Source organism: Pinus tabuliformis, chromosome 6 (assembly GCF_031772625.1).
Source record: "Pinus tabuliformis cultivar Carrire ecotype Pingquan chromosome 6, CPIR1, whole genome shotgun sequence".
Lineage (NCBI taxonomy): Eukaryota > Viridiplantae > Streptophyta > Pinopsida > Pinales > Pinaceae > Pinus > Pinus tabuliformis.
In genome coordinates, this window is record NC_142292.1 from 1,263,863,240 (window position 1) to 1,263,888,606 (window position 25,367).

The following is a 25,367-nucleotide window of genomic DNA, read 5'->3' on the forward strand; positions in this document are numbered from 1 at the left end:
TCTAAAAGATGGAAGGATTAAGCCCTTTCTGCCTTGCCTTTCAGTTATAGGCCAATGCAAAATAAAACATAATTCACCATGTCATCTACATAAGTGAAATCAAGCAAAATGAGGAATGGACTCTTACTAATGACATGGAGTGTGGAATATGAGCTAGTATGACTAGATGTAAGGTTAGAATTTACATGTCTAAGGGTGATTGATTACCAAACATATGCTAGGTGGCCTATGACAGACTCACTGAATAATGAAAACAAACTGGCGTAAATCCCCTTTTATGACGGTTTTTTTTTTTTTTTTTTTAACAAAAATCACGTAATTAATGAAGAGATCCTTTATCACAAGATAAATCATTTTTTATTTCACCAAGTTGCTGAAAATGACACTTCTTCAGTGATGAAAATGGGAAAGGGTAGAGCTCATTGTGGAGGATGGGACTTTTTTCCAGCACCGTGTCGCATCAAAAGGGACTTCTTTATTGACGTGTCACCAAGAAAGTAACTTCTCCAATAATGTGTCATCGAGAAAGCAACTTCTTAGTGAAATGGTAAAGAAGGTTGGAGATTGACGAAAAATGAAGCATGGCTAGCTTCTTATCCTAAGGTTGGCTTCACCAAGGAAGTGACTTCTTTTGCAGTGTGTCGCTACGAGAGTATATTTTTGTGTGTGATGTCACAAAGAATAAGTCTTTTCTGGCTATGTATCATAGAGAAAGCTACTTTTTAAGTGGTGATTCATTGGGAAAGAGTATTTCTTTACATTGTGTTGCAACAAAGGATATTTCTTGTGCACTGTGTCACTAAGAAAGAGACGTCCTTTGCACTCTATCATCGAGAAGTATCTTTTCTAGTGATGTATTACAAGAACAATGAATTTTTTCTTGTTTTATATTGCTTAACATAAAAAAAAGAAAAGAAAAGAAAAAAATAACTTAAGAGAATATTTCCTAAAAACACAGTTAGAGAGAAAAAATAAGTTCATTAACACCCAGAACATAGCCCAAAATAAAAATAAAACTTACAATAAGGAGAATCGACTTCAACTTTGATCAAAATAATCTTGCAATCCACCAATAAAGGAGCCCCCTTTACTATTTTTTAGATACTTAAAATACATCATTATAAAAAAGTAAAAGAAAGGTGTCGATGCCCACACAATAGTTCCCTATGGTCAATCTAGGTTCCAATAAACACTAGACCTAAGAAAGAGGCTACGTTTTTAGAGTGCACCATCCTCAACAACTAATAATAATTTCATTTGAGTTGTTGCCAATAGTTTGCAATTGTCATTGTGGGTCCTTAAAGCAACTCAATTTAGTAATATTCAATTTCTTTTATATCGATAATAAATCACAAAAATGACCACCAATAACTTTGGTGTTTCTCATGACATTTAACCTTGGTTAGTGTGTGTCTCAAACTCAGACAATTTACATCATTAAATAACCACCACATCACCAAGTAAAAAACAAAGTACACAATTTTGAATATAACATCATGACATTATTGTTAGTAATGTCATTATTACTCATGAGGTGTAGGTCACATGGTTTGTGTGGAGTTTAGTCCCCTTCAAGTCATTGGTTCAAATCTTATGGGAAGGTGTTGATGGTGGGAGACACTTGTGTGGGGTAAAAATTGTCCCACTGGGTGTTTAGGTTCAACCGAACCTTACACAATCTTGGTGGCAACGTCCCACATGTGGCTATATTGTTATTCCATCCAACATTCGCGTTGGTCTCGACCTAATTTTATGTTTATTTTTTAAATCACAACATTATTATTTATGAAATAAAAATGAATTATCAACCATTATAAATAAAAATTTAATAAATAATCATTTAAATTTTTTATAAGATAATGTTTATGTATTTATTTATTTTAAATATACCAAATTGATATAATTTAAAACACAATTATCATAAGATGTGAGATATATGATACTTATTACACTTTATGTTTGTTACTCATGAGGTGTTGATTAACTGGTTTGTGTGGGCTTTAGTCCCCATTATGTCACTACTTCACATCTTTTGGAGAGGGGTTAAGGGTGAGAGTCTCATGGGATGTCCAAACCCAACCGAGCTCCACACAATCATAATCCTTTGGTAAGTCCAACATTGAGATTAAGGTTAGCCTCAACCACAAACAATCATAATCCTTTGGGTATATTCAGCATTAAGACTAAAATATTAATCCTTTGGGTAAATCCAACATTGAGACTAAGGTTAGCCTCAACCGCAAATTGAGCTCCACACAATCATAATCCTTTGGGTAAATCCAACATTAAGACTAAGGTTAGCCTCAACCACAAACTAAGCTCCACACAATCATAATGCTTTGGGTAAACCCAACATTGAGACTAAGGTTAGCCTCAACCATGAATTGAGCTCGAGCTCCACAAAGTTTTTTTTTTTTTTTTTTTTTTTTTTTTTTTTTTTTTTTTTTTTTTTTTTTTTTTTTCAGAAAGAAAAATCAGGATAGATTATATTGAGAAAATATAAAGTTCTTGGGTACAAAGAAGGCCGAATGCCTCAACCTGTATATCTGATCATGGAGAGCAGAAAATGAAAGACCATATGAGCATAAGAAGCTATGCCACAGCCAATCTGAACGTGGTGCAGAAAATGTAAAACCATATGAGCGTAGGAAACTATACCATAGCTGCATTGTCGGAAGTTTTAGCACAAAGAAGGCCCGAAGCCTCGTCCTGTATAGCTGTGCATGGAGAGCAGAAAATGTAAAAGCATATGAAGCTATAACCACAGCCACAATGTCGAAATGTTTAAGATCCGCGCCAAAAGGAAAACGAGCCCCATAAGGAGAGGGCAGGTAAAAAAGCCAGAAGAGAAAAAGATAGATCCAAAGATACAGGAGCGCTGTTGACCATATGACAGAAAGAGAATGGCGAGAGGAGCCAATTAAATCGGAGTGGGCATAGACCCCAAAATAGAAGGAAGAATGGAGACAAGCGGCAGGCAGGAGGCCTGGAAGATGCGCCTGTTCCTCCACTTCCAAATGTTCCAGCATGTGAGGCAGAAAAGAGCCTGCCAAATGGGGCATTGAACGCCCCACCATGTAAAAGCTTCCTGAACAGAGGAAAACAAACAGTGAGGAAAACCATATAGCAATGAGAGTTCATACCAGATTGCAGAGGAGGCGGAACAGTGAAAGAACATGTGATAGTTTGTTTCAAACTCCGCAAGGCAGAGTTGACATCTGCCTGGACCGTGCCATCCTTTTCTTTGCAGAACATCCCAGGAGAGATTCTTATTGGAGAAGAGAAGCCATGAAAAAAGGATGGATTTGAGGGGGCAAGGGGCTTTCCAGAATTTGACAGGAAAGACAAAGGGGATAGGAGGGAAATCAGCGATTAAGACAGAGTATATGTTCCGGACAGAGATGGGATGAATAGAGTTGTCAGTGGACCAGATGAGGTTGTCTTTTGTGCCAAGTTGGAGAATCCCACGATGGGTGAAACGGGAAGTGAAAGAAAGCCATAGGGGACGGAGGAGGGGAGGGATGGCTAACTGAAGGTCAGATTTCCAGATTGGTTCAAGAGAGGACCAAGAGTCAATAAGAGTGTTCCAGGTAAAAAGGCCTCTAGAATGAAAGAAAGAGAGTAAAGAGGGGGGGATCATGGACTCAAGGTTGTATAGAGTGGGATCTATACCAATGAGGACGCAGGAACCAGAAAAAAAGTCCATTTTAAATTCTTCAGGAAGAAAGATTGGATCTTTTTGAAGCTGTGCCAAATGGGGGATCCATTCCTGATTCCAAGAGAAGACCTTTTGAACCAGTAAACCAAGGGACGGCCTTTAAGGTACTTTTGTCTGATCAAGGTGCTCCACGGACCGTGCCCAAATAAGCCCCTGTGCAAAGATTTGCAGATGAGCGCTTTACCAAAATGATTCATATTAAGAAGACCCCAACCACCCTTTTCTTTCGGCCTTGTGATTGTATCCATCTTGACAAGGTGAATTTTTGAGTGGAAGGGACGGCCACTCCACAAAAAAATGGCAGCAATGGACTTCATTTGCTTGATAACAGATGAAGGGAGAAGGAAAAGGTGGCTCCAGAACACCGCAAGTTGAGAGAGAACCGTTTGTACCAAGATATATCTGCCAGCAAGAGACAGGAAGCACATTTCCCAACGAGAAATCTTGAAGTAGAAGCGGTCCACCAGCCAAGCCCAGTCCAGACAACGGTACCCCTTTGCTTTTAGACGGAAACCCAAATAGGTGAAGCCATCCTTTATCTGGGCAAGATTGATCTCAAAGCGATCTGCAATCCACTGTGCTATAGCAGGGTTTGAATCGTTGTGATAAAGCACTGATTTCCCGCAGTTGATCGAAAGGCCTGTGGCAGCTTGAAACTTCTTGAAGAGCACATAAAGGCAGACCCAGGAGGGTTTGCACAGTAGAGCAAAAAGTAAGATATCGTCGACGAAGAGATTATGGGAGAGGGAGATGTCTCTGCAGATCCTTACAGGCTTGCATCTACCTTCGGCAACAGCACGGTTGATATGCGAGCTGAGACAGTTCATCACCAGAATAAATAGAAGCGGGGAGAGAGGGCATCCCTGGTGGAGCCCTCTCTCTGCATGGAAAAAAGTAGATGGAATACCATTTATGATTACAGAGTAGTGGACCGATTCCACGCACGCCATGATCCAGCTGATTGCCATGGGTCTTAAGCCAATTTTTGCCAGAAGAATTTTGAGGAAGCTCCAATCGACGCAGTCAAAAGCCTTTTTGAGATCGATTTTAAGAGCAGCGGCGTCCATTTTCTTGGTGCATATGGAGTGGAGGCACTCCTGTGCCATAGCAACTGCATCCATGATAAGCCTGTCCTTGAGGAAAGCGTGCTGTTCCTTAGTTATAAAAGAGTTGAGAACTTTCTTCAATCTTTCAGCTATAATTTTGGAAATAATCTTATATAGCGAATTGCATAAAGCAATCGGCCTATAATCCCCAAAAGAAGTAGATTTTTCTCGTTTTGGAATTAAAGCAATAAAGGAGGCGGAGAGAGCGCTGTTAATACTGCCGGAGAGACGGGATGCATCAACCATGCCGAGGAGATCTATTTTGAAGAGTTCATAGAAATGAGAAAAGAATTCCACCGGCCAGCCATCTGGCCCGGGGCTCTTGTCTTTGCTAAAGCTCTTAGTTCTTGTCTTTGCTAAAGCTCTTAATGGTCTCGGAAAGTTCGAGCTCCACACAATCATAATCCTCTGGGTAAATCCAACATTGAGACTATAATCTTAATCCTTTGGGTAAATCCAATATTAAACTAATGTTAGCCTCAACCACAACCACTTTATGTTAATTATACTAACTAATACCAAGCATAACACTTAAAATTCTAAAAGAAAACAAAACACTTTATTTTGGTTATTTTAAAATTCCAATCGAAAGGAAAAACACTTCATTTGGGTTATTTTTGCTAATAAGAATGAGCATAAGACTAAAAATTCCAATTGATCCATTGAAATAACCATGAATCACAACATAATTTTGACTGAATTCTCTCCGGATTTGAAAAGCGAGCTAACTTTATTGCTTCTTATCCCACGCTAGCTATGTAACTATGCTAATAAGACTAAGCATAACACTTCAAATTTTGAATGGAAAAGCAACACACTTTATGTTTGTTATTTTGTGCTAATGAGACTTAAGCATAACAATGAAAATTCCAATTGATCCATGAAAATAACTATGAATTCACATCATAATTTGAAAAGAGGTAATTTTAATGCTTTGCCGGATGCAAGTGCTTCTGGAATGAAGCTGGATTCCTGCTCCTATGAGTTCTCGTGTTGCACTCTCAGAATGCACCATTTCCCGTACTAGTTATATATATAAACCAAACTGAAATTGGAAATCAAATGATGAAATCTAGTTTCAGCTGGGGCCATGGGCTTCTCACAATTGTACATGCAAATACATCCCTGGCACTGCAATCAAATCAAGCCAGAGAGCGCAATATGTTATATCAGCTGGAATTATCAGAGATCCCTTAGACCCTACTTAAATCTCTCAACTGTCGAGGTACAATGAGAGGCGTTGGTCGTGTACTGAGAACTAACAACTTCCCCTATTCTTCTTCTACGGTGGTATGGAGTTCCCCATTTTCGTCGGGGACTGGCAGAGGTCGAGGATCGATCCCTCCAGGCGGCAGCAGCAGCAATGCCATCGGCAAGCCACCTGCAAAGCTAGGAGAGCAACAGCAAGAGGAAGACGATGATGAAGAGGAACCCTCGCGGAGCCAATTACCCGTCGGACGAGGCCACGGAGGAGCATTGCCGAGACAGCAGGCGAGCAAGGTTTCCGCTCGTGTAAGCCAAGGGAGAGGCGGAGGATTGGTAACCCCAATCCAGACGCCGGGCGATGGCTCCTCCTCTGCTCCAGAAGGTGCTGCATACAATCCTTTCAAAGCATGGGGAGCTGAACTTTCCCCTGCTTCCGGGGCGGGCCGCGGGCGAGGAAGCGGAAAACCCCCATCTGCAGAAGAGACTGAGTCAAGACCCCTGCAAGAAAGCCCTTCCCGGTCTCCCACGAAGGCCATCTTTCTCAAACGGTCGGAGCAACCCATAATGCCTAGCTCAGAAGAACCTGCAGAAGCGCTGCCTTCAGTGCCTGGATTTAGAGGAACGCCGGGTTATGGACGAGGTATGCCTGTTTCCCCTCGGCCAACACAAACTGGAACAAATTTAACTGAAGAAAATCGGCACGCCCGTCCTGTGAGGCGAGTCATAGGTGGGCAGCAGGCTAGGCCAGGCCCGGGGCCTGTGTCTGCCACTCCTAGACTTGTGGGCGAGGATGCTGTGAAACAGGCACTGAACATATTGACCAAGCGGGCGGAGGAAACCGGGATTACAGGTGGGCCTGGTGCGCCTGGCGGGCCTGGCGGGAGGGGCAGAGGCAGGGGCAGGGGCAGAGGTAGGGGTGCAATGCAGGGTAGGGGAAGAGGCAGGGGACGGGGCCGTGGCCGGGGCGATGCGGGGAAGATTTCTGCGGTTGATGATACCGGGGACCTGTTCCTTGGGGACGATGCCGACGGTGATCGGTTGGTGAAGCGGATTGGGGAGGAGAAGTGGAACCAGATTGCCGAAGCGATTGATAGTGTCAGTGGAGACATTGTTCCAGATCCAGCAGAAGATATCTACGAGGATGCGCTGCATACCAATATGATGGTAAGTTTGTTACATGATTGCAGATGGCTTCCCCCCCCTCATGTACCAGCCTTCATGTGTGTAGTGCTATAATGCATTGATAGTGTACGGATTTTTGTCATTTTTAAGGTTATTGGACACCCTTGTTTGGGGACAGAGTTTTGAGAATAGAGTTGAATTCAATGGAATTGAATAGTTAAAAAATGATAGCGTATTGCCAACATCTCTCACGAGAACACAGGCTGATAGGATTGGATACCCACGTACAAACACTGGCTCAAATCTAAACTGTTTACCTGAGCATCCACTTCCCACATACAAATGGCCTTTTACCGGCATATCACTACTACAAAATGGAATAAGCTAATTTTGCAAACGGATCCTCTTTCTGGCCACAAATCTAATAAGAATCCGGCAGAAATTTGAGGTTCTACTATGATCCAAGGCCTGTGCATAGTGGAACAATGTGGACCACTGGGGTTTTGCCCAATTCTGAATCGTCCTAGATCGTCAAAAAATTGATTAGAGTTCTGGATTGATGGAAACTCTAACTTTCTACATTTCTAGGTTCCAGCAACTGGAGGGAACTACAATACTAGACGGCTCTCTGTTAAACAATAGGGATATTTTTAACTAGCATTTGCACCACATGTTGCAAAGGAAACGCCGTAAGGCAATGCTATAAAAAACAATAGCATAGAAGAAAGAAGTCAAAATTTTATGCAAATGACATAAGAAACAACAGCATAGAAGAAAGAAGTCAAATTTTTATGCAATTTTGTTTCTTTACCGGTGTTTATTTGTTATCATCAACAAATGGCTAGATCATCTATTCATATTACCAAGTGCTTTCAGTTCATAAGGTTTATCCTAAGGTCCTTGATGGATGCCAAAACTGTCTTCTGACATTGCTTGATGAACATTTGACAAAGGATGAGAACAATGATGTAATTGAAATTCAAAGATTATGAATAAATAAGGAAGACCTTTATATAAGGGAAATTAACTCAATATGTTCATTTTAAAGATATGCTATCACCAATATTAATATTCATTAGGTTGGGGACAAATAGAAAATTAGCATTAGGTTTCTAACATCCAAATGGTCTCACCATTGTTTGAATTAAGCACTCCTAGTGATAAAAAGAGTGAAAATATGTTAAAAATTGGATTCTATGAGCTTCTAGAGGCCATTATGTTGTCAAAGATTGCCCGAGGTGAGAATTAATCAAGTGTCGGATACCCAAAAAACCAGCCATTGGATTTAGTAAATTACAAGTAAAGCTTGTTCAAGGTGTAAGATCGAATTTACCATAATGAGCATAGACAAACTAATTAGTGGACAGGTAGTCGAACAAACTATGTGCTTCTAAAGGCATTATGTCGTCAAATATTGCAGATGCCCCAACATGAGAATTAAACAGGTGGATGATACTAGAATTAGGTGGATGATACTAGAATTTGAATGTGTAACATCAAAGTTCCAAATGGCTAGTTTATAAAGAGAAAATTAGTAAGAAAGGAGTAGGGTAATCTTATATAATTTCATTGGCTTCACATTTGAACATTATGTTGTTCTAAACCATGATACCCTTAATTCATATATTAATTCAATGGAGTTGCCCTCTGTCAGGCTTGCCTGGGCATGTATTTATTTATGTGAGGTTGTGGCTAGTATCACAGTGACATGTCTCTGCCTTTCGTTTGCATGGATCTATGCTGGGCCCTGGCCGACCAGTAGTCTGCTCTACTTTCCATTGGTGCAACAGTGAGACAGAGCCTTGAACAAAAGTTCAGTCTGGTAACGTAATAGAAAAGGCATATGTTCTTGACTTAAAGGGATGGCCGGCTGGTGATCTCATATGTCGTTTTCCCATTTTCTGAGCATTCACATCCACCACTTCTTTAAGTATCGCTTGTGTTACAAGCGAAAGTTAGATTGCTTCTCTGTGTTGAATGTTCCACTCAGGAGATTAATTTGGGTGTTAGGATGTTTAGCCAGTTTATAATTGAAATCGTGTAGAAAATTAATGAGAATTTGAAATCACTATTTTATTTTTGAAACGAAAAAACGATTTAAACACATTAATTTTTTTCACCATATTCCGATGAGAACTGGGCCGTCGGGGCAAAATTGTAGTTTCAATAGATAATGCATCTCCTCAATCGCGTTGTCTAAACAAATCACAATTTTGCTCGAAAAAAAATAGAAATTCTAATATGATTTTGAGAAAATTTCACAGAATTTTTTGAGAATCTCGGATACCACTGTCAAGATTCAGGATTTTGGGGTGCCCTCCTCTGTTTTCAAAGTCTTAATTTATATTGGAGAAGGGAATGACCAATGTCTTTTTATTTGCATTTTTGTTATACACTAAAAGAACTACTAGTACCCTTTTATCCACAATTTCTCTATACAAGGAGCATAGATTTAAATTTCCCAAAAAAAAATAACCTGTTACAATTTTACAAAATGTTAAAAGACACAACAGCATGAATACAGGGTATGCCAGCTTCCTTTTAAAAGCTGTGCACATGAAATCGAGCTCGAAACCAGATCTGCATAATCTTATATAATGTGCCCATGATCTTGCAACTGATGCATGAACTCCCTCTCCTGGGTAACAAATCTGGCTAAAGCAAACTTCCCAGCACTTTTATAGGCATCTATAACTGCCTTGAACATGAATTCGTTTGACTGAAAACCCTTATGTTTCATTTTGTAAAACATTCTCCTAACACCGTCTACCAACCCTAGCTTCCCATAGCTAATTGTCATACTTGCATAAGTAATTGTATCTGGTTCAAGACCTTTGGCTTGCATGATCATGAACATGTTGTAAGCTTCATTAATCCTCCCTGCACTACCAAGTGCATATATAACAGCATTGTAAGAAGACACATCAAAATCCAACCCAGAAGCTCTCAGTTCATCACAAGCTTCCAAAGCTTCAGCATGCATCCCCACTGCAGAAAAGATTGTCATTCTCAAGGCCTGAATACCATGTGGAAGCTATACAAGGAGCATAGATTTAAATTTCCCAAAAAAAAAATAACCTGTTACAATTTTACAAAATGTTAAAAGACACAACAGCATGAATACATGGTATGCCAGCGTCCTTTTAAAAGCTGTGCACATGAAATCGAGCTCGAAACCAGATCTGCATAATCTTATATAATGTGACCATGATCTTGCAACTGATGCATGAACTCCCTCTCCTGGGTAACAAATCTGGCTAAAGAAAACTTCCCAGCACTTTTATAGGCATCTATAACTCCCTTGAACATGAATTCGTTTGGCTGAAAACCCTTCTGTTTCATTTTGTAAAACATTCTCCTAACACCGTCTACCAACCCTAGCTTCCCATAGCTAATTGTCATACTTGCATAAGTAATTGTATCTGGTTCAAGACCTTTGGCTTGCATGATCATGAACATGTTGTAAGCTTCATTAATCCTCCGAGTACTACCAAGTGCATATATAACAGCATTGTAAGAAGACACATCAAAATCCAACCCAAAAGCTCTCAGTTCATCACAAGCTTCCAAAGCTTCAGCATGCATCCCCACTGCAGAAAAGATTGTCATTCTCAAGGCCTGAATACCATGTGGAAGCCCACTTTTACGTGCAACATCGAGCTGCTCTACTGTATCCCTTGGAATGCCTCCTCTCTTCAGAAGAATGCCCAGTGTTTTATATGTATTCTCATTGGGTGAAGCCTTTAGTTTTAACATTTGATGAAAAACTTCAGCAGCCTCTCTCAATCTTCCATCTGCAATGAACAGGCTAATGACGCTATTAAAAGAAAGAACATTAGTAAGAAATCCCGTTTCTAACATTTCCTTTGCAATTTCAGTGGCTTCATTAAGCCTTCCATTCTTTTTGTATAAGGACAACATCATGGAAAAAGAAAATTCATTTGTCTGCTGCTTTTCCTTCAAGACTTTGAATACTTCTTGTGCTTCAGTCACCATATCAGTGCGAGCATAAAGGTCAAGCACACAGCCTGATAAAAAGGCATCTGGTTCAACACCCAATTTCTGTATGCGTTTGTACGTTTCTTGTGCTTCCTTCAAAAAACCACGTTTACTATAAACCTTAATCAAAGAACTATACACCACAGAGTTCCCTGCAAAACCAGCGTTTTGCATTATTTGAAAGTAACGTACAACTTCTTCCACACATCCAGCTTCAGCAAATGCATTTATCAAGGCACCATAAACAAAAACATCTAGCTCCACACCTGCGTTAACCATCTTTTCAAACATCTTCTCTGCCTCTGCAACTCGACCCAATCTTCCATAGGCGGCAATAACAGCACAAAATGATGAACCCTGGAGGTTGGGAGTGGATCATAAGCTCCCGGAAGAAACTTGGAAACTGAGGAGGCCAGGCTATAATGACACTGGGTAGCAGACCCCGCAATTACAAAGGAAAAGAACATACAGTAGGTAATGTTAAACGTATGTAACTGGTAAACAAGCTGCAATTATTAAACAGAGATCAGGTTGGCCGATACCACATATCCAAATCGAAGATTTATAACTCTTTATAACGTAGACAACTCCTTGAAATATGTAAACGATATAACATACGGGCAAACACGAGTAAGCAAGGAATTGAGTATACATCACATAATTATCTGAAGATATAACCGAAGACGCAAACCCCGAACTGGGTATACATATTTAGCAAAGATTCAAAAACAAATTTAAGCAAATGTGCCGTCGACTGCTGGCCATGGTAGCCATATCAAACCACAGAATAATTAACCGGCACAGCTCTATAAACCTTCATCGTCACAAAAGAGAATAACAGGAAACTACATAATTTCAGAGCAGAATAAGCTCTGGGTAACATCTGAAATGATAATCACATTGTCATAGCAAAATTTATTTACATTTGGGAAAAAACCCATTAAAAGCTCTAACCCTCTTCTAAATTGAGCTTTTTGGCTATGAAACAGGCATCCCATAGATGCAGAGAGCCATAACCACGCTTTAAGTTTCCCCTCCAACCAGGGCAAGTTCTTACCCATAACTGGAAACTCCGCCACTGTAGACACGTCGCCCTACCAAGCAGGTTGAGCCAGCTCCGAGTCCCAACGTCCTGCGTTGCATTTCAAATACAGGAAAACTGATTAGGGTATCTGATAGGGCTTGAACGCCTACAGTCACGAAGAGCAAGGAAATAAGAGCAGAACAAGAAAATAAGAGCAGAGAACCAGCTGAAAGATAAAACCAAAGATTTTACCTGTAAGCATTTCTGATCCACCGCCAGACCATCAAATAGGACCCAAACAGAGTTACCGACCACTGAAACAGCACTGCGGAAAATGGCCGCATCAGAGAAACCTTCGCGGGTGGAATGCAAAACAAATGAAGTCATTCTCTCCACAGTTGGAGATGAGGAAACTCTGGCAAAAGCTCCATCGTTTAAAAGACACAACAGCATGAATATAGGGTATGCCAGCTTCCTTTTAAAAGCTGTGCACATGAAATCGAGCTCGAAACCAAATCTGCATAATCTTATATAATGTGACCATGATCTTGCAACTGATGCATGAACTCCCTCTCCTGGGTAACAAATCTGGCTAAAGCAAACTTCCCAGCACTTTTATAGGCATCTATAACTGCCTTGAACATGAATTTGTTTGGCTGAAAACCCTTCTGTTTCATTTTGTAAAACATTCTCCTAACACCGTCTACCAACCCTAGCTTCCCATAGCTAATTGTCATACTCGCACAAGTAATTGTATCTGGTTCAAGACCTTTGGCTTGCATGATCATGAACATGTTGTAAGCTTCATTAATCCTCCCAGCACTACCAAGTGCATATATAACAACATTGTAAGAAGACACATCAAAATCCAACCCAGAAGCTCTCAGTTCATCACAAGCTTCCAAAGCTTCAGCATGCATCCCCACTGCAGAAAAGATTGTCATTCTCAAGGCCTGAATACCATGTGGAAGCTATACAAGGAGCATAGATTTAAATTTCCCAAAAAAAAATAACCTGTTACAATTTTACAAAATGTTAAAAGACACAACAGCATGAATACATGGTATGCCAGCGTCCTTTTAAAAGCTGTGCACATGAAATCGAGCTCGAAACCAGATCTGCATAATCTTATATAATGTGACCATGATCTTGCAACTGATGCATGAACTCCCTCTCCTGGGTAACAAATCTGGCTAAAGAAAACTTCCCAGCACTTTTATAGGCATCTATAACTCCCTTGAACATGAATTCGTTTGGCTGAAAACCCTTCTGTTTCATTTTGTAAAACATTCTCCTAACACCGTCTACCAACCCTAGCTTCCCATAGCTAATTGTCATACTTGCATAAGTAATTGTATCTGGTTCAAGACCTTTGGCTTGCATGATCATGAACATGTTGTAAGCTTCATTAATCCTCCGAGTACTACCAAGTGCATATATAACAGCATTGTAAGAAGACACATCAAAATCCAACCCAAAAGCTCTCAGTTCATCACAAGCTTCCAAAGCTTCAGCATGCATCCCCACTGCAGAAAAGATTGTCATTCTCAAGGCTTGAATACCATGTGGAAGCCCACTTTTACGTGCAACATCGAGCTGCTCTACTGTATCCCTTGGAATGCCTCCTCTCTTCAGAAGAATGCCCAGTGTTTTATATGTATTCTCATTGGGTGAAGCCTTTAGTTTTAACATTTGATGAAAAACTTCAGCAGCTTCTCTCAATCTTCCATCTGCAATGAACATGCTAATGACGCTATTAAAAGAAAGAACATTAGTAAGAAATCCCGTTTCTAACATTTCCTTTGCAATTTCAGTGGCTTCATTAAGCCTTCCATTCTTTTTGTATAAGGACAACATCATGGAAAAAGAAAATTCATTTGCCTGTTGCTTTTCCTTCAAGACTTTGAATACTTCCTGTGCTTCAGTCACCATATCAGTGCGAGCATAAAGGTCAAGCACACAGCCTGATAAAAAGGCATCTGGTTCAACACCCAATTTCTGTATGCGTTTGTACGTTTCTTGTGCTTCCTTCAAAAAACCACGTTTACTATAAACCTTAATCAAAGAACTATACACCACAGAGTTCCCTGCAAAACCAGCGTTTTGCATTATTTGAAAGTAACGTACAACTTCTTCCACACATCCAGCTTCAGCAAATGCATTTATCAAGGCACCATAAACAAAAACATCTAGCTCCACACCTGCGTTAACCATCTTTTCAAACATCTTCTATGCCTCTTCAACTCGACCCAATCTTCCATAGGCGGCAATAACAGCACAAAATGATGAACCCTGGAGGTTGGGAGTGGATCATAAGCTCCCGGAAGAAACTTGGAAACTGAGGAGGCCAGGCTATAATGACACTAGGTAGCAGACCCCGCAATTACAAAGGAAAAGAACATACAATAGGTAATGCTAAACGTATGTAACTGGTAAACAAGCTGCAATTATTAAACGGAGATCAGGTTGGCCGATACCACATATCCAAATCGAAGATTTATAACTCTTTATAACGTAGACAACTCCTTGAAATATGTAAACGATATAACATACGGGCAAACACGAGTAAGCAAGGAATTGAGTATACATCACATTATTTTCTGAAGATATAACCGAAGACGCAAACCCCGAACTGGGTATACATATTTAGCAAAGATTCAAAAACAAATTTAAGCAAATGTGCCGTCGACTGCTGGCCATGGTAGCCATATCAAACCACAGAATAATTAACCGGCACAACTCTATAAACCTTCATCGTCACAAAAGAGAATAACAGGAAACTACATAATTTCAGAGCAGAATAAGCTCTGGGTAATATCTGAAATGATAATCACATTGTCATAGCAAAATTTATTTACATTTGGGAAAAAACCCATTAAAAGCTCTAACCCTCTTCTAAATTGAGTGTTTTGGCTACGAAACAAGCATCCCATAGATGCAGAGAGCCATAGCCACGCTTTAAGTTTCCCCTCCAACCAGGGCAAGTTCTTACCCATAACTGGAAACTCTGCCACTGTAGACACGTCGCCCTACCAAGCAGGTTGAGCCAGCTCCGGGTCCCAACGTCCTGCGTTGCATTTCAAATACAGGAAAACTGATTAGGGTATCTGATAGGGCTTGAACGCCTACAGTCACGAAGAGCAAGGAAATAAGAGCGAGAGAAGGAAATAAGAGCGAGAGAAGGAAATAAGAGCAGAGAACCAGCTGAAAGATAAAACCAAAGCTTTTACCTGTAAACATTTCTGATCCACCGCCAGACCATCAAACAGGACCCAAACAGAGTTACCGACCACTGAAACAACACTGCGGAAAATGGCCGCATCAGAGCAACCTTCGCGGGTGGAATGCAAAACAAATGAAGTCATTCTCTCCACAGTTGGAGATGAGGAAACTCTGGCAAAAGCTCCACCGTTGGGTCGCATTGGAGCCACGCTCTAAATTTCCCCTCAAACTATGGCAAGTTCTTACCCGTAAGGAAACTCCGCCACTGTAGACACGTCGCCCTACCAAGCAGGTTGAGCCAGCTCGGGGTCCCAACGTCCTGCGTTGCATTTCAAATACAGGAAAACTGATTAGGGTATCTGATAGGGCTTGAACGCCTACAGTCACGAAGAACAAAGAAATTAGAGCGGAGAACCAGCTGAAAGATAAAACTAAAGCTTTTTACCTGTAAACATTTCTGATCTACCTTCAGACCATCAAACATGACCCAAACAGAGTTACCGACCACCGAAACAGTACTGCGGAAAATGGCCGCATCAGAGCAAACTTCGCAGGTGGAATGCAAAACAAATGAAGTCATTCTCTCCACAGTTGGAGGATCTGAATCTGGCATCTTCGTTCATAATCCAGTCCGTCCTCTGTCTGTAAGGGGATTTTCCTTCATAAAACGCGGGAAATTTCTTGTGATCGATGCAGGATTTCTCTTCCGATGGAGGAAATTTGAAGCCCTGAAGATCCATTGAAAACTTTGCCTGCAAAACCCTCACTGGAGATAAAAGCTCATCAAGCTCCAAGCTCCTAGAGTCGGATGCCCAGAGACGCTGCCTGCTCAGTGAGATTTGAAGTAGCGAAAAAAACTGTGCGGCGATTTGAAGCTGCGAGAAAAACTGTGCCGAAAAAATATAAAAAACTAACCTAAACTACATCCAACGGTTTGGAACGTTTCAATCCTCTAACATCTAATCTGATGGCTCAAACAAGGACACAGTGGCAATTAATCTGATGGCTCAAACAAGGACACAGTGGCAATTGGGGGAGTTGATTTCAAAGAGAAACGCCTTACGGCGTAAAAATGTGTATCACAAAAAAATTAATTATTTCATTATTTAATCAATTTATCTAATAAAAAGACTCAAAATTCATTACAACCCTAAATTCTAAAATAAATTTGGACTTACCTCTCAATGTTACCTCAAACCCCAAATTCTCAGATAAGATTAATTTGTTTCTCAATCCCCAAATTCTCCGATAGGATTAATTTGTTTTTCAATTCTTCTTCAAACTTTCGATAAAAAAACTCAATTATATGGAATAGTGCTAGAAAAAGGGAATAATGTTAGGAAGAGGTAAAACTAATAATTCATGTGCCTCAAAAGGTTAGTGTGAAATAAACATGCTTATTTTGATTCATTAACTTTGAGGTAAATAATACTTATTTGTTTTGATTCATTAACTCTGAGATGAATATTTCTGAAAATTACTCCAATGCAATTCTTTCCCGTACTTCCCTTTGAAAATACCTAATAAAATATATCGGGTACTTTTTATAACGTCTAAAAGTTTAAATTATTTTACCACAAAATCAACCCTGGTATCGAGTTATATGGTGGTGATAACCAGATGAACAGGGGTTTTTCAAAATATATCTTTGGATCCAAGATACTGTTCCAACGCTTACTGGCATTTATACATGTAAGGGGGAGTGGATTTGGAGTTGATAAAGTGAGTACCCTTTCCGTTTACAAGAACGGATCTACGAGCGCTGAGAGGATTGAAAATTTTTATTTGAGCCATCCTTCTTGATGACCATCAAATGAGGGTGGAGCCGAGTAGGGCAAATCGATTTCACTGCGTGTATAACGAACATGATCATAGATGGCTGTATGGTATACATTACCAATCAAATGAACTCTGAGATGTTGGACGCCAGTGTTTTTTTTATGTTTGTACACGCCACTTCCAACCGGGTATGAGTTTTTCTCCACTTTTTAAACATTTCCAAGTTCGGAGTTCCCTGGTGCATAGAAACCAATGAAAGCAATTCAATTAAAACTCCATACAAGACTTCCGCACAGTATTTATTACAACACCCACCTCAACAACAAATTTTACTCCACAAGTGCAGTAAGTGAAACCCTATCTAAAAATGAATCCCAAGTGGACATGGGCAACATTCCAGATTCAGAATTCATTCAAAATGTCTTCAAAGTGGTTATGGAGGGGACATGGAACTGTTTGTCCAAAGCCCAAATCGCCTCCAGGCTAAATCCCTGCATTATGAGCGAGATCCTTCTGCAGATTGGCAGGCATGATGGAAACCTGGCATGGAGATTCTTCAAGTGGGTTGCCTACTTGCCACACTACCAGCACGCCACCCGCCCTTACTGGACCATAATCCATATTCTCACTAAGAACAATAAGTTCAAAACTGCTCAGTCATTGTTACAATCCATTTCCCATAAAGGCTTCCTATCTTCTCCAGTAGTCTTAGATGTTATGATAAATGATTATAGCAATTTGGGCACCAATTCTGCAGTTCTGAGTATGCTGATCAATTCATATGCGCAATCCGGAATGACCCAAGATGCAATCCAAGTATTTAATCAGTTGGGTTCTTATGGAATCAACCCCACCGTACACTCTTGTAATATCCTTCTAAACAGTCTAGTCAAGGCCAAATTGCCAACTATGGCCTGGAAAATCTATAGGGAAATGTTGTGTAGAGGGATCGAGGCTGATTCTCGGACTTTCAATGTCATGATCCATGCCTGCTGCAAACAAGGTGATCTGCAAAATGCCGAAGAACTTGTAAATCAGATGAAGAAGCATGGATTCAATCCAGATTTGTTCACATATAATAGTCTTATTTCCCTTCTTTCCAAGAAAGGAATGCATTATGAAGCTTTAAGCATCCAAGACACGATGTTAGAGAAGGGCATTCAACCCGATATTGTAACATATAACACTATAATACACGGGTTTTGCAAAGAGGGCAGATTGAGGGATGCATTGAAGATTTTGAACGAAATGGGTGATCTGGTTATGGAATCAACCCCACCGTACACTCTTGTACTATCCTTCTAAACAGTCTAGTCAAGGCCAAATTGCCAACTATGGCCTGGAAAATCTATAGGGAAATGTTGTGTAGAGGGATCGAGGCTGATTCTCGGACTTTCAATGTCATGATCCATGCCTGCTGCAAACAAGGTGATCTGCAAAATGCCGAAGAACTTGTAAATCAGATGAAGAAGCATGGATTCAATCCAGATTTGTTCACATATAATAGTCTTATTTCCCTTCTTTCCAAGAAAGGAATGCATTATGAAGCTTTAAGCATCCAAGACACGATGTTAGAGAAGGGCATTCAACCCGATATTGTCACATATAACACTCTAATACACGGGTTTTGCAAAGAGGGCAGATTGAGGGATGCATTGAAGATTTTGAACGAAATGGGTGATCTGGTTCCAAATAATGTAACATATACTACCCTGATTGATGGTTATTGCAGAGAAAATAATCTGACTGAGGCTTTCAGACTGCGGGATGAAATGATAAGGAAAGGGCTGGTGCCAGGAACGGTGACATACAATGTCCTCCTCCATAAGCTCTGCGAGGAAGGGAAATTGGAAGAAGCAAATGATCTCTTGAATGAAATGGCGGAAAAGGGTCTTGAACCTGATCACTTTACATGCAATACCTTGATCAATTCGCAGTGCAAGAGAGGTAACATTTCTGATGCCTGGAAACTTCGCAACAAGATGTTACAAACCGGGCTAGTTTTTGATTTGTATACTTACAAGGCTCTTATTCATGGCTTTTGCAAGTCTGGGAAAATAGATGAAGCAAAGGATGTCCTGTTTGAAATGATTATTGCAGGTTTGTAATTTCCAACAAGATTTTATAATTAAAGAATTTTACTTCCTCTTATAATCCTGATTTTTACCCGCAACCATAGGTCTGGGTTTTTTTCATGTACAGTGACCAACTTCACCAATAGGATTTGTTGTATCCATTTCCGTTTGTGAGAAATGGGCCTGTTGCAATACTGAACATTGTATATTAATAAATCAGTTTGTTGTCTGTTGAGTACAGGTTTTATGCCTAATTTTAGTGTGTACTCATGGCTAATTGATGGTTATTGTGTCCAACACAATGAAGAGGAAGCCCTGAAGCTGCCTGATGAATTTGTCAAAAGAGGTTTATCTGAAGATGTTTTTCTCTATAGTAGCATCATTCGAGGTTTGTGCAGGAAAGCCAAGCTGAGAAGTGCCGAAAAAGCATTCAATAAAATGTCTAGGAGGGGTCTTGTTGGTGATGCCCTTGTTTATACTACTCTTATTTATGCATACTTGGGAGCAGGTGAGCTAAATAAAGCTTCAGAACTTTGCGAAGAAATGGCTTCAGAAAGGATTCTGATCAATCTTAAAACATTTTATGTATTTGATAAGTATTCTCTAGAGATGGATGGCAGACCTGAGGTGTTCTGGAATGGGATGATAGAGAGAGGCTTAGTTGTGAAAAGTGTTGCTCAGAAAGTGAAAACTATTGCACAAGCTTCCACTTCCAGTATGCTATTTTGATATGTAACATTAAGGCTCTATGACCTCTTTTGAGTAAAATATTTGAGGTCCAATAGCTTGGGATGCCTCTCTGGAATTTTCTGAATGGTGTTTCCAACACAGAAGGAAAGTGCTTGAATATTGTTGAAAAAAAAGAAAGTGGTTTAATGATTCCAGAAGGGAATTGTAAGTAATGTTGCACGCTTAGGCACTTTAAAGAACGAGATACATGAACTTGGGCTTCCGAAGAATATTAAAATAAGTCCGTGCCATCCACATCCATTTATCAGCATTTGACATGGGGCGCTTAGTTTGCCCTATTTTTGGTTAGCCCTGTTTTTCTGGTGAGTCTCATTTCTGCACATTCTGATCATGTTTTCAGAAATCCGACGTTCTGGGTTGTCTTAAAATTGGCCAAAATACCTAGGGCCTAGTTTCATGGACAAAACTCCCCTTGCAGAGGTAGTACTCGGAGTTCCAGGATAGTTTCAAGTTTCAACGAGATTTAGAGTGAAAATTAGCCGGAAAAGTGGGGTACTTTGAGTGCCAGATATCCCATGCTCCATTTATCAGTTTGGTATGTAGACATCTATGTGATTCAAGTTTACATAGAGGCTGATATAATGTTTGAAGTTCTCATGCTTGTGAAATTGTATTTCATGCAATGTATAAACAAAAGTCCCCTGGAAAAATTGCAGCATGCTCTTTGGGCCAGTTTTAATGTTTCTCTTGAGTTTAAAGGAAGCACTTTCAAAAATCCAGGAGGTTGTCACCGCAAAATATAAACTTCTTTCATGGTTATTCTGTGTATTTCTCTAATAGAAGAAATTGTCACCTGGGGGCAGGGGGTTGCACAGAACTTTGAAATAGACAAGATATTCTATAATGAAAGATCAATATTGTGAATAGACCAGTCTGTACAGAGTAAAACTACAGGGGAAAAAGCAACGGTTTATCTCACAACCAAGTAATTCCTGTAAAGTACAATTCAAGATCATAATGATCCTGATAATTCATCTGACAAAACCTTTCCTTCAGAAAAAATGATTTTAGTGGAGAAATTTCCTAGTTTCCATCCTTAATTTGCATATTGAGACCAGGAAACTCCTTGACCCACATAATTTGCAAACAGGATTAGCAGTGATCCAGTTGCAAACAGACACATTTGTTTTTTTCAGGAAACGAAAAAGCATAATTATATTATATAAGCTATATAATGAGCAGATAATACATTGCCAGATATAAACTTCATATGGGCAGAAGACGGACGCATGGACAATCCGTAGCAGAAGAGTCTGAAAGGAGGAGGGAGACTAGTCCCAAACAGAAAGTTTCTGGAGTTCATCCTGATAGACACATTTGTTAGGCTCACCTTTTCTATCGCTCTCACAGATTGTAATCTTGGCAAGGTAGAACTGACATGTCTAGAATCATAGTGCTTTCACAAGTTACAATTCTTTGAACATCGCCAATTTCGTAGCTCATTTCTATATTGGCAATAATATGTATATTTGAGCAATCTGTGACATTTTGGCTGTCATTCTCCGGTTAATGGTTCATTTCATGATTCCACACAGACAAGTTACACATTTGATCTTAATACACTAACGACGGAGGACGACTGATCTATGCTATACGAATCGTATTGCAAGAAGAAGTGCGCCACAAACAACCGCGCCACCATCACAACAATGTCTTGTTGTCTTTGCCCCCACACTGCTTGTTATCGGCGGACGTTTCATCCGTTTCGCGGCCGTTGGACCAGAGAACGTACTTGAGCATCTTCTCCCCTTCCGAACCCATGAACCGACGGGGCACAAACTCATCCGCTCTATTGAACAGCTTTGGATCCTTGGTCGCAAAAGACATGAAGAGTCTCATCGCCAGCAGAGCAGCCTGGCCTTTCATGGCCCATTATCATGGAAAAAAACTAATTTTCTATGAAAAGATAGATTAAACGAACGGCAGAAAACACCCCAATCATCTAACACACAAAATCAATGGCTCAGGATTGCACACGTCACATTTCAGGGATGTCTTTCTCAGAGGGAACGCCTTACGGCGTAATTAACCTTCACTTGTATGATGATAAAGTTGATTGAAAATGAAAACGATGACGTCATTTCAGGTTGATTAGTCCTCCTTGTTTCTTCCCTTGAAAATATGTTGGAGTTTGTTTGACATGTAAGTGTTTGGAATAGAGCTGAGTGAGCTAAGAAGGGTAGTTTAAACCGTTGTTGCATTTATTGCGATAATATCGGCAATATTGCAAGATTTTCAAGGTATGATAATATCACACACACAGATATATATATATATATATATATATATAAAAAAACTGAAACTGGGCAAATTATATTATCAAAAGGCTGTAGCAAAGCGAGACAACACTGTTACAGCATACTGAATGTCCATTGGTTTCAAAGAAGATGCAAAGGTCCTGAACAAAATACAAAATTACATGTCTGCTGGCAAACATTCTTAGTACTTACTGCTATTACCGATTCTATAATAGGTGCTTAATATATCGATAACTTTAAAAAACATTTACTTAATGAAATATATGATGGCTTGTGGCCTCTTGCAAGCCTATGTTGGTTCGAATGGTTTCTTGATCCCCAGTCTCCATATTCTCAAACAGCTAGTGCAGAATCCTCTTCCTTTAGAACCCCTTGACTTGAATCCACAGAGAGCTGCCAGTTGGATGTCCCAGAGTGAGCTTCTTCGTGCAAATTCACCATTAGGTTGTTAGAAAACCAGAAAGGCAGAAATATTTTCTTGTCTTGACAATTACTTGTGATATATTTATGTTCTTACTTACTTTCTTTATATTCTTCTTTTATCTTCTTCTCATCACGCAATCATCAAAATAGAGCATGAAGACCAAGGACACCAGATATAGGCATTTAGCCAGGGCTAAAACCCCTAAGAAGGGGAAAACCCAATCAAATTCTTCCACTAGTAGATTCAAATCAAACTTGAGACAATCCAAGACCTTAGACGAGACCAAAAGACGTTCCTCCTCCACCAAGAAAACCTTTCAAGATGATGAACCAAACACTAGAAGTCAACTTTTGTCAAACTGCTTCAAGTCAGAATTTCAGCCCTACTGCAGCCCTGCAACTTCGGCCCTCCTTCAGCTTCAGATTTTCACACATGTGAGACACAAGAGAGAGAAAAATAAGGTTCTTCTTTCTTTGTTGAGTTTCTTCTTCTTCTAGGCTTCTTCACTCATTCTTATTCCTATTTCACACTTCTTTTGTCCTCCTGCAACCGCAGATCAAATTGCTTGGATGTATGTTCAAAATGAGGTCGAGTTGCTGCCTTTATATAGTGGATTCTGCCTCCCAATTAGGCTGACTTGTTTAGGTTGAGGCTGAATTGGTGGAAGAGGCCTCAGTAACTTAGTTTACATAAAAATAAATTTCTTTCAAAGCCCAAGAAGGATCTATTACATGATGACATGGACAAAGACTCTTGACATAAACCCTAGAAGCCTACAATGGAGGCTTTAACCTATTAATCATTGACCCAAGCATGAAACCCATGCTTTAATAAGGTAATTTCTCTTACAATAATTTCTTTTTTCTTTCTTTTGACAAATAGATCACATTATGACTCAAATACAATTATGAAGACCAACACTAGTTACATTCTTCAACACTGCCTCTTAACTAGGGAGGTATTCATAATTACATATATACAAAAGTACATGGAAGATCTCAAAATGATATACTCTATGAAGAGTCATAGCACACGCAGTGCTACAAATTAGATACATGACTAGGTACCTAACCATGTGGGACTAAGTTGTGTTCCAAGCTTTAGCCACTCGAGGTACCATCAGACTTTAGCTCTAACACCAACGTAGGGATCTAGGTGCGTATCCAAAGTCAGAGCTCCAAGACCAATGCCACCCTCCCTACTTCGGGATCTAGACATCATAGCAAGCTGACCAGATGTCCTCCCAAGCATCTTGTCGCCCCAAGATGCTTCATCCCTCCTTATTAACTAAACTAGATATATCCACCAATCCAAGCATGCTTCAAACATTCAATCTTCTTATGGAGAGATCCTCTACAATCACAATCCCAATTAGCAACAAACTTTCAAATATATATACAAGTTAACACAAACCTCTGGGATCTTCAAATATTTGAATTGATGTTTCGAGCCATCCACTGTCGATTCAAATAATTATGGATGCGGGAACTCCAGAAGAAAACTACACACAGTACAAATCTCAGAAGCCTCAAAACAATAATCTTCAAATATACTGATGTTGCTTAGGTCATCATCATATAATCCAAACATATCTTCGTCAGAAACTATCTTCTTTAACTTCCTCAGCAGCACCCAACTCAGCTTCAACACTTATTTCAAAAACATCTAACTTTATTGATTATGAATAACCATTAATAGTGCTTAAGCTATTTTTCGATTGCAAACATCTTCATGGCCTTTTTCATCAAGTTATTCACTTCTCTTTAAGCTCCCTCTCAATTAGGGAAATATACACTTTCCTTTACCCAAGGACAAGTCCATCAACTATCTGATTCTTCTAGTCATACAAGCTCTTCCTTTTGAAACAACAATTCATTGGAGAATTTAGATCTTCCTTCACATGGCAACAAGATCATCTATCGAACTTTAATGTAATCGAGGTTCTCACAACTCCCTCTTTTCATCATGCTCAACATCATCATCAAATTATCATCAAATATGAAGTTAGTATCTTCATCATCTTGAAGACTATGTACTTGTAAACAAGAAGTGCAACCAAACACAAATATATATGTATAAGAGCATGAAGCATGTCATTATAATAGGAGCATAATAAATCAAATTTTAGACATTCAAGACCTAAACCTAGTTAGGTTTTATCAATCAAGAAATTCATCCATTAGTCTTCTTGTAGCAACATTTACTAGTGTTTCACCATAATCCCTAGATTTTATGATGAAAACTAGATCATATCAATAATAAAAAACATTATAATTCTAGAATTTCATTTTGATGCCCTAGAAAATTAACTACTAGGGTTTTATTAAAACCCTAGATTTCAAAAACTAAAACATGAATATCAACCATCAAGTTAGCATATTATCATTTCATCTCTAGGGTTCCATCAATACTTTCCAGAAACTTATATCAGTCTCATACTAGGCTCTTATTGTAATCCCATCAAACTCCATAATTAGATATACAATAAATCTTATCTAGGCTAGGGTTTCAATTATATGGAAGTACATATGCCCAGGATTTTCATTCGTAGGATTGACTATTGCAAGGGTTTAGTCATAATCCCTAATATACCAAACTCTAAGAAAACTAGGGTTTTTAGACATCAACAACAAACCCTAAAAGGCTAGGGTTTACCATAACATAACCAAAACCCTAATCATTAA

General features: G+C 39.6%; 2 protein-coding genes across 2 annotated transcripts in view; both read left to right on the plus strand.

Moving 5' to 3' along the window:
• Nucleotides 1-5,690: 5,690 nt before the first annotated feature.
• LOC149263257 (uncharacterized) overlaps nt 5,691-25,367 on the plus strand; it is a 73,107-nt gene continuing 53,430 nt past the window's right edge. The window contains exon 1 of the mRNA XM_089425998.1: nt 5,691-7,194. Coding sequence (XP_089282124.1) covers nt 6,055-7,194 — 1,140 coding nt within the window. The 5' untranslated portion in view covers nt 5,691-6,054. The remainder of the gene's footprint in view (nt 7,195-25,367) is intronic.
• LOC149263258 (uncharacterized) lies at nt 17,061-20,059 on the plus strand. The gene is made up of 3 exons (XM_089425994.1): nt 17,061-18,179; nt 18,605-19,276; nt 19,493-20,059. Exons 1-3 carry the CDS (start codon nt 17,429-17,431, stop codon nt 19,978-19,980), a joined length of 1,911 nt encoding a protein of 636 aa, XP_089282120.1. The 5' UTR covers nt 17,061-17,428; the 3' UTR covers nt 19,981-20,059.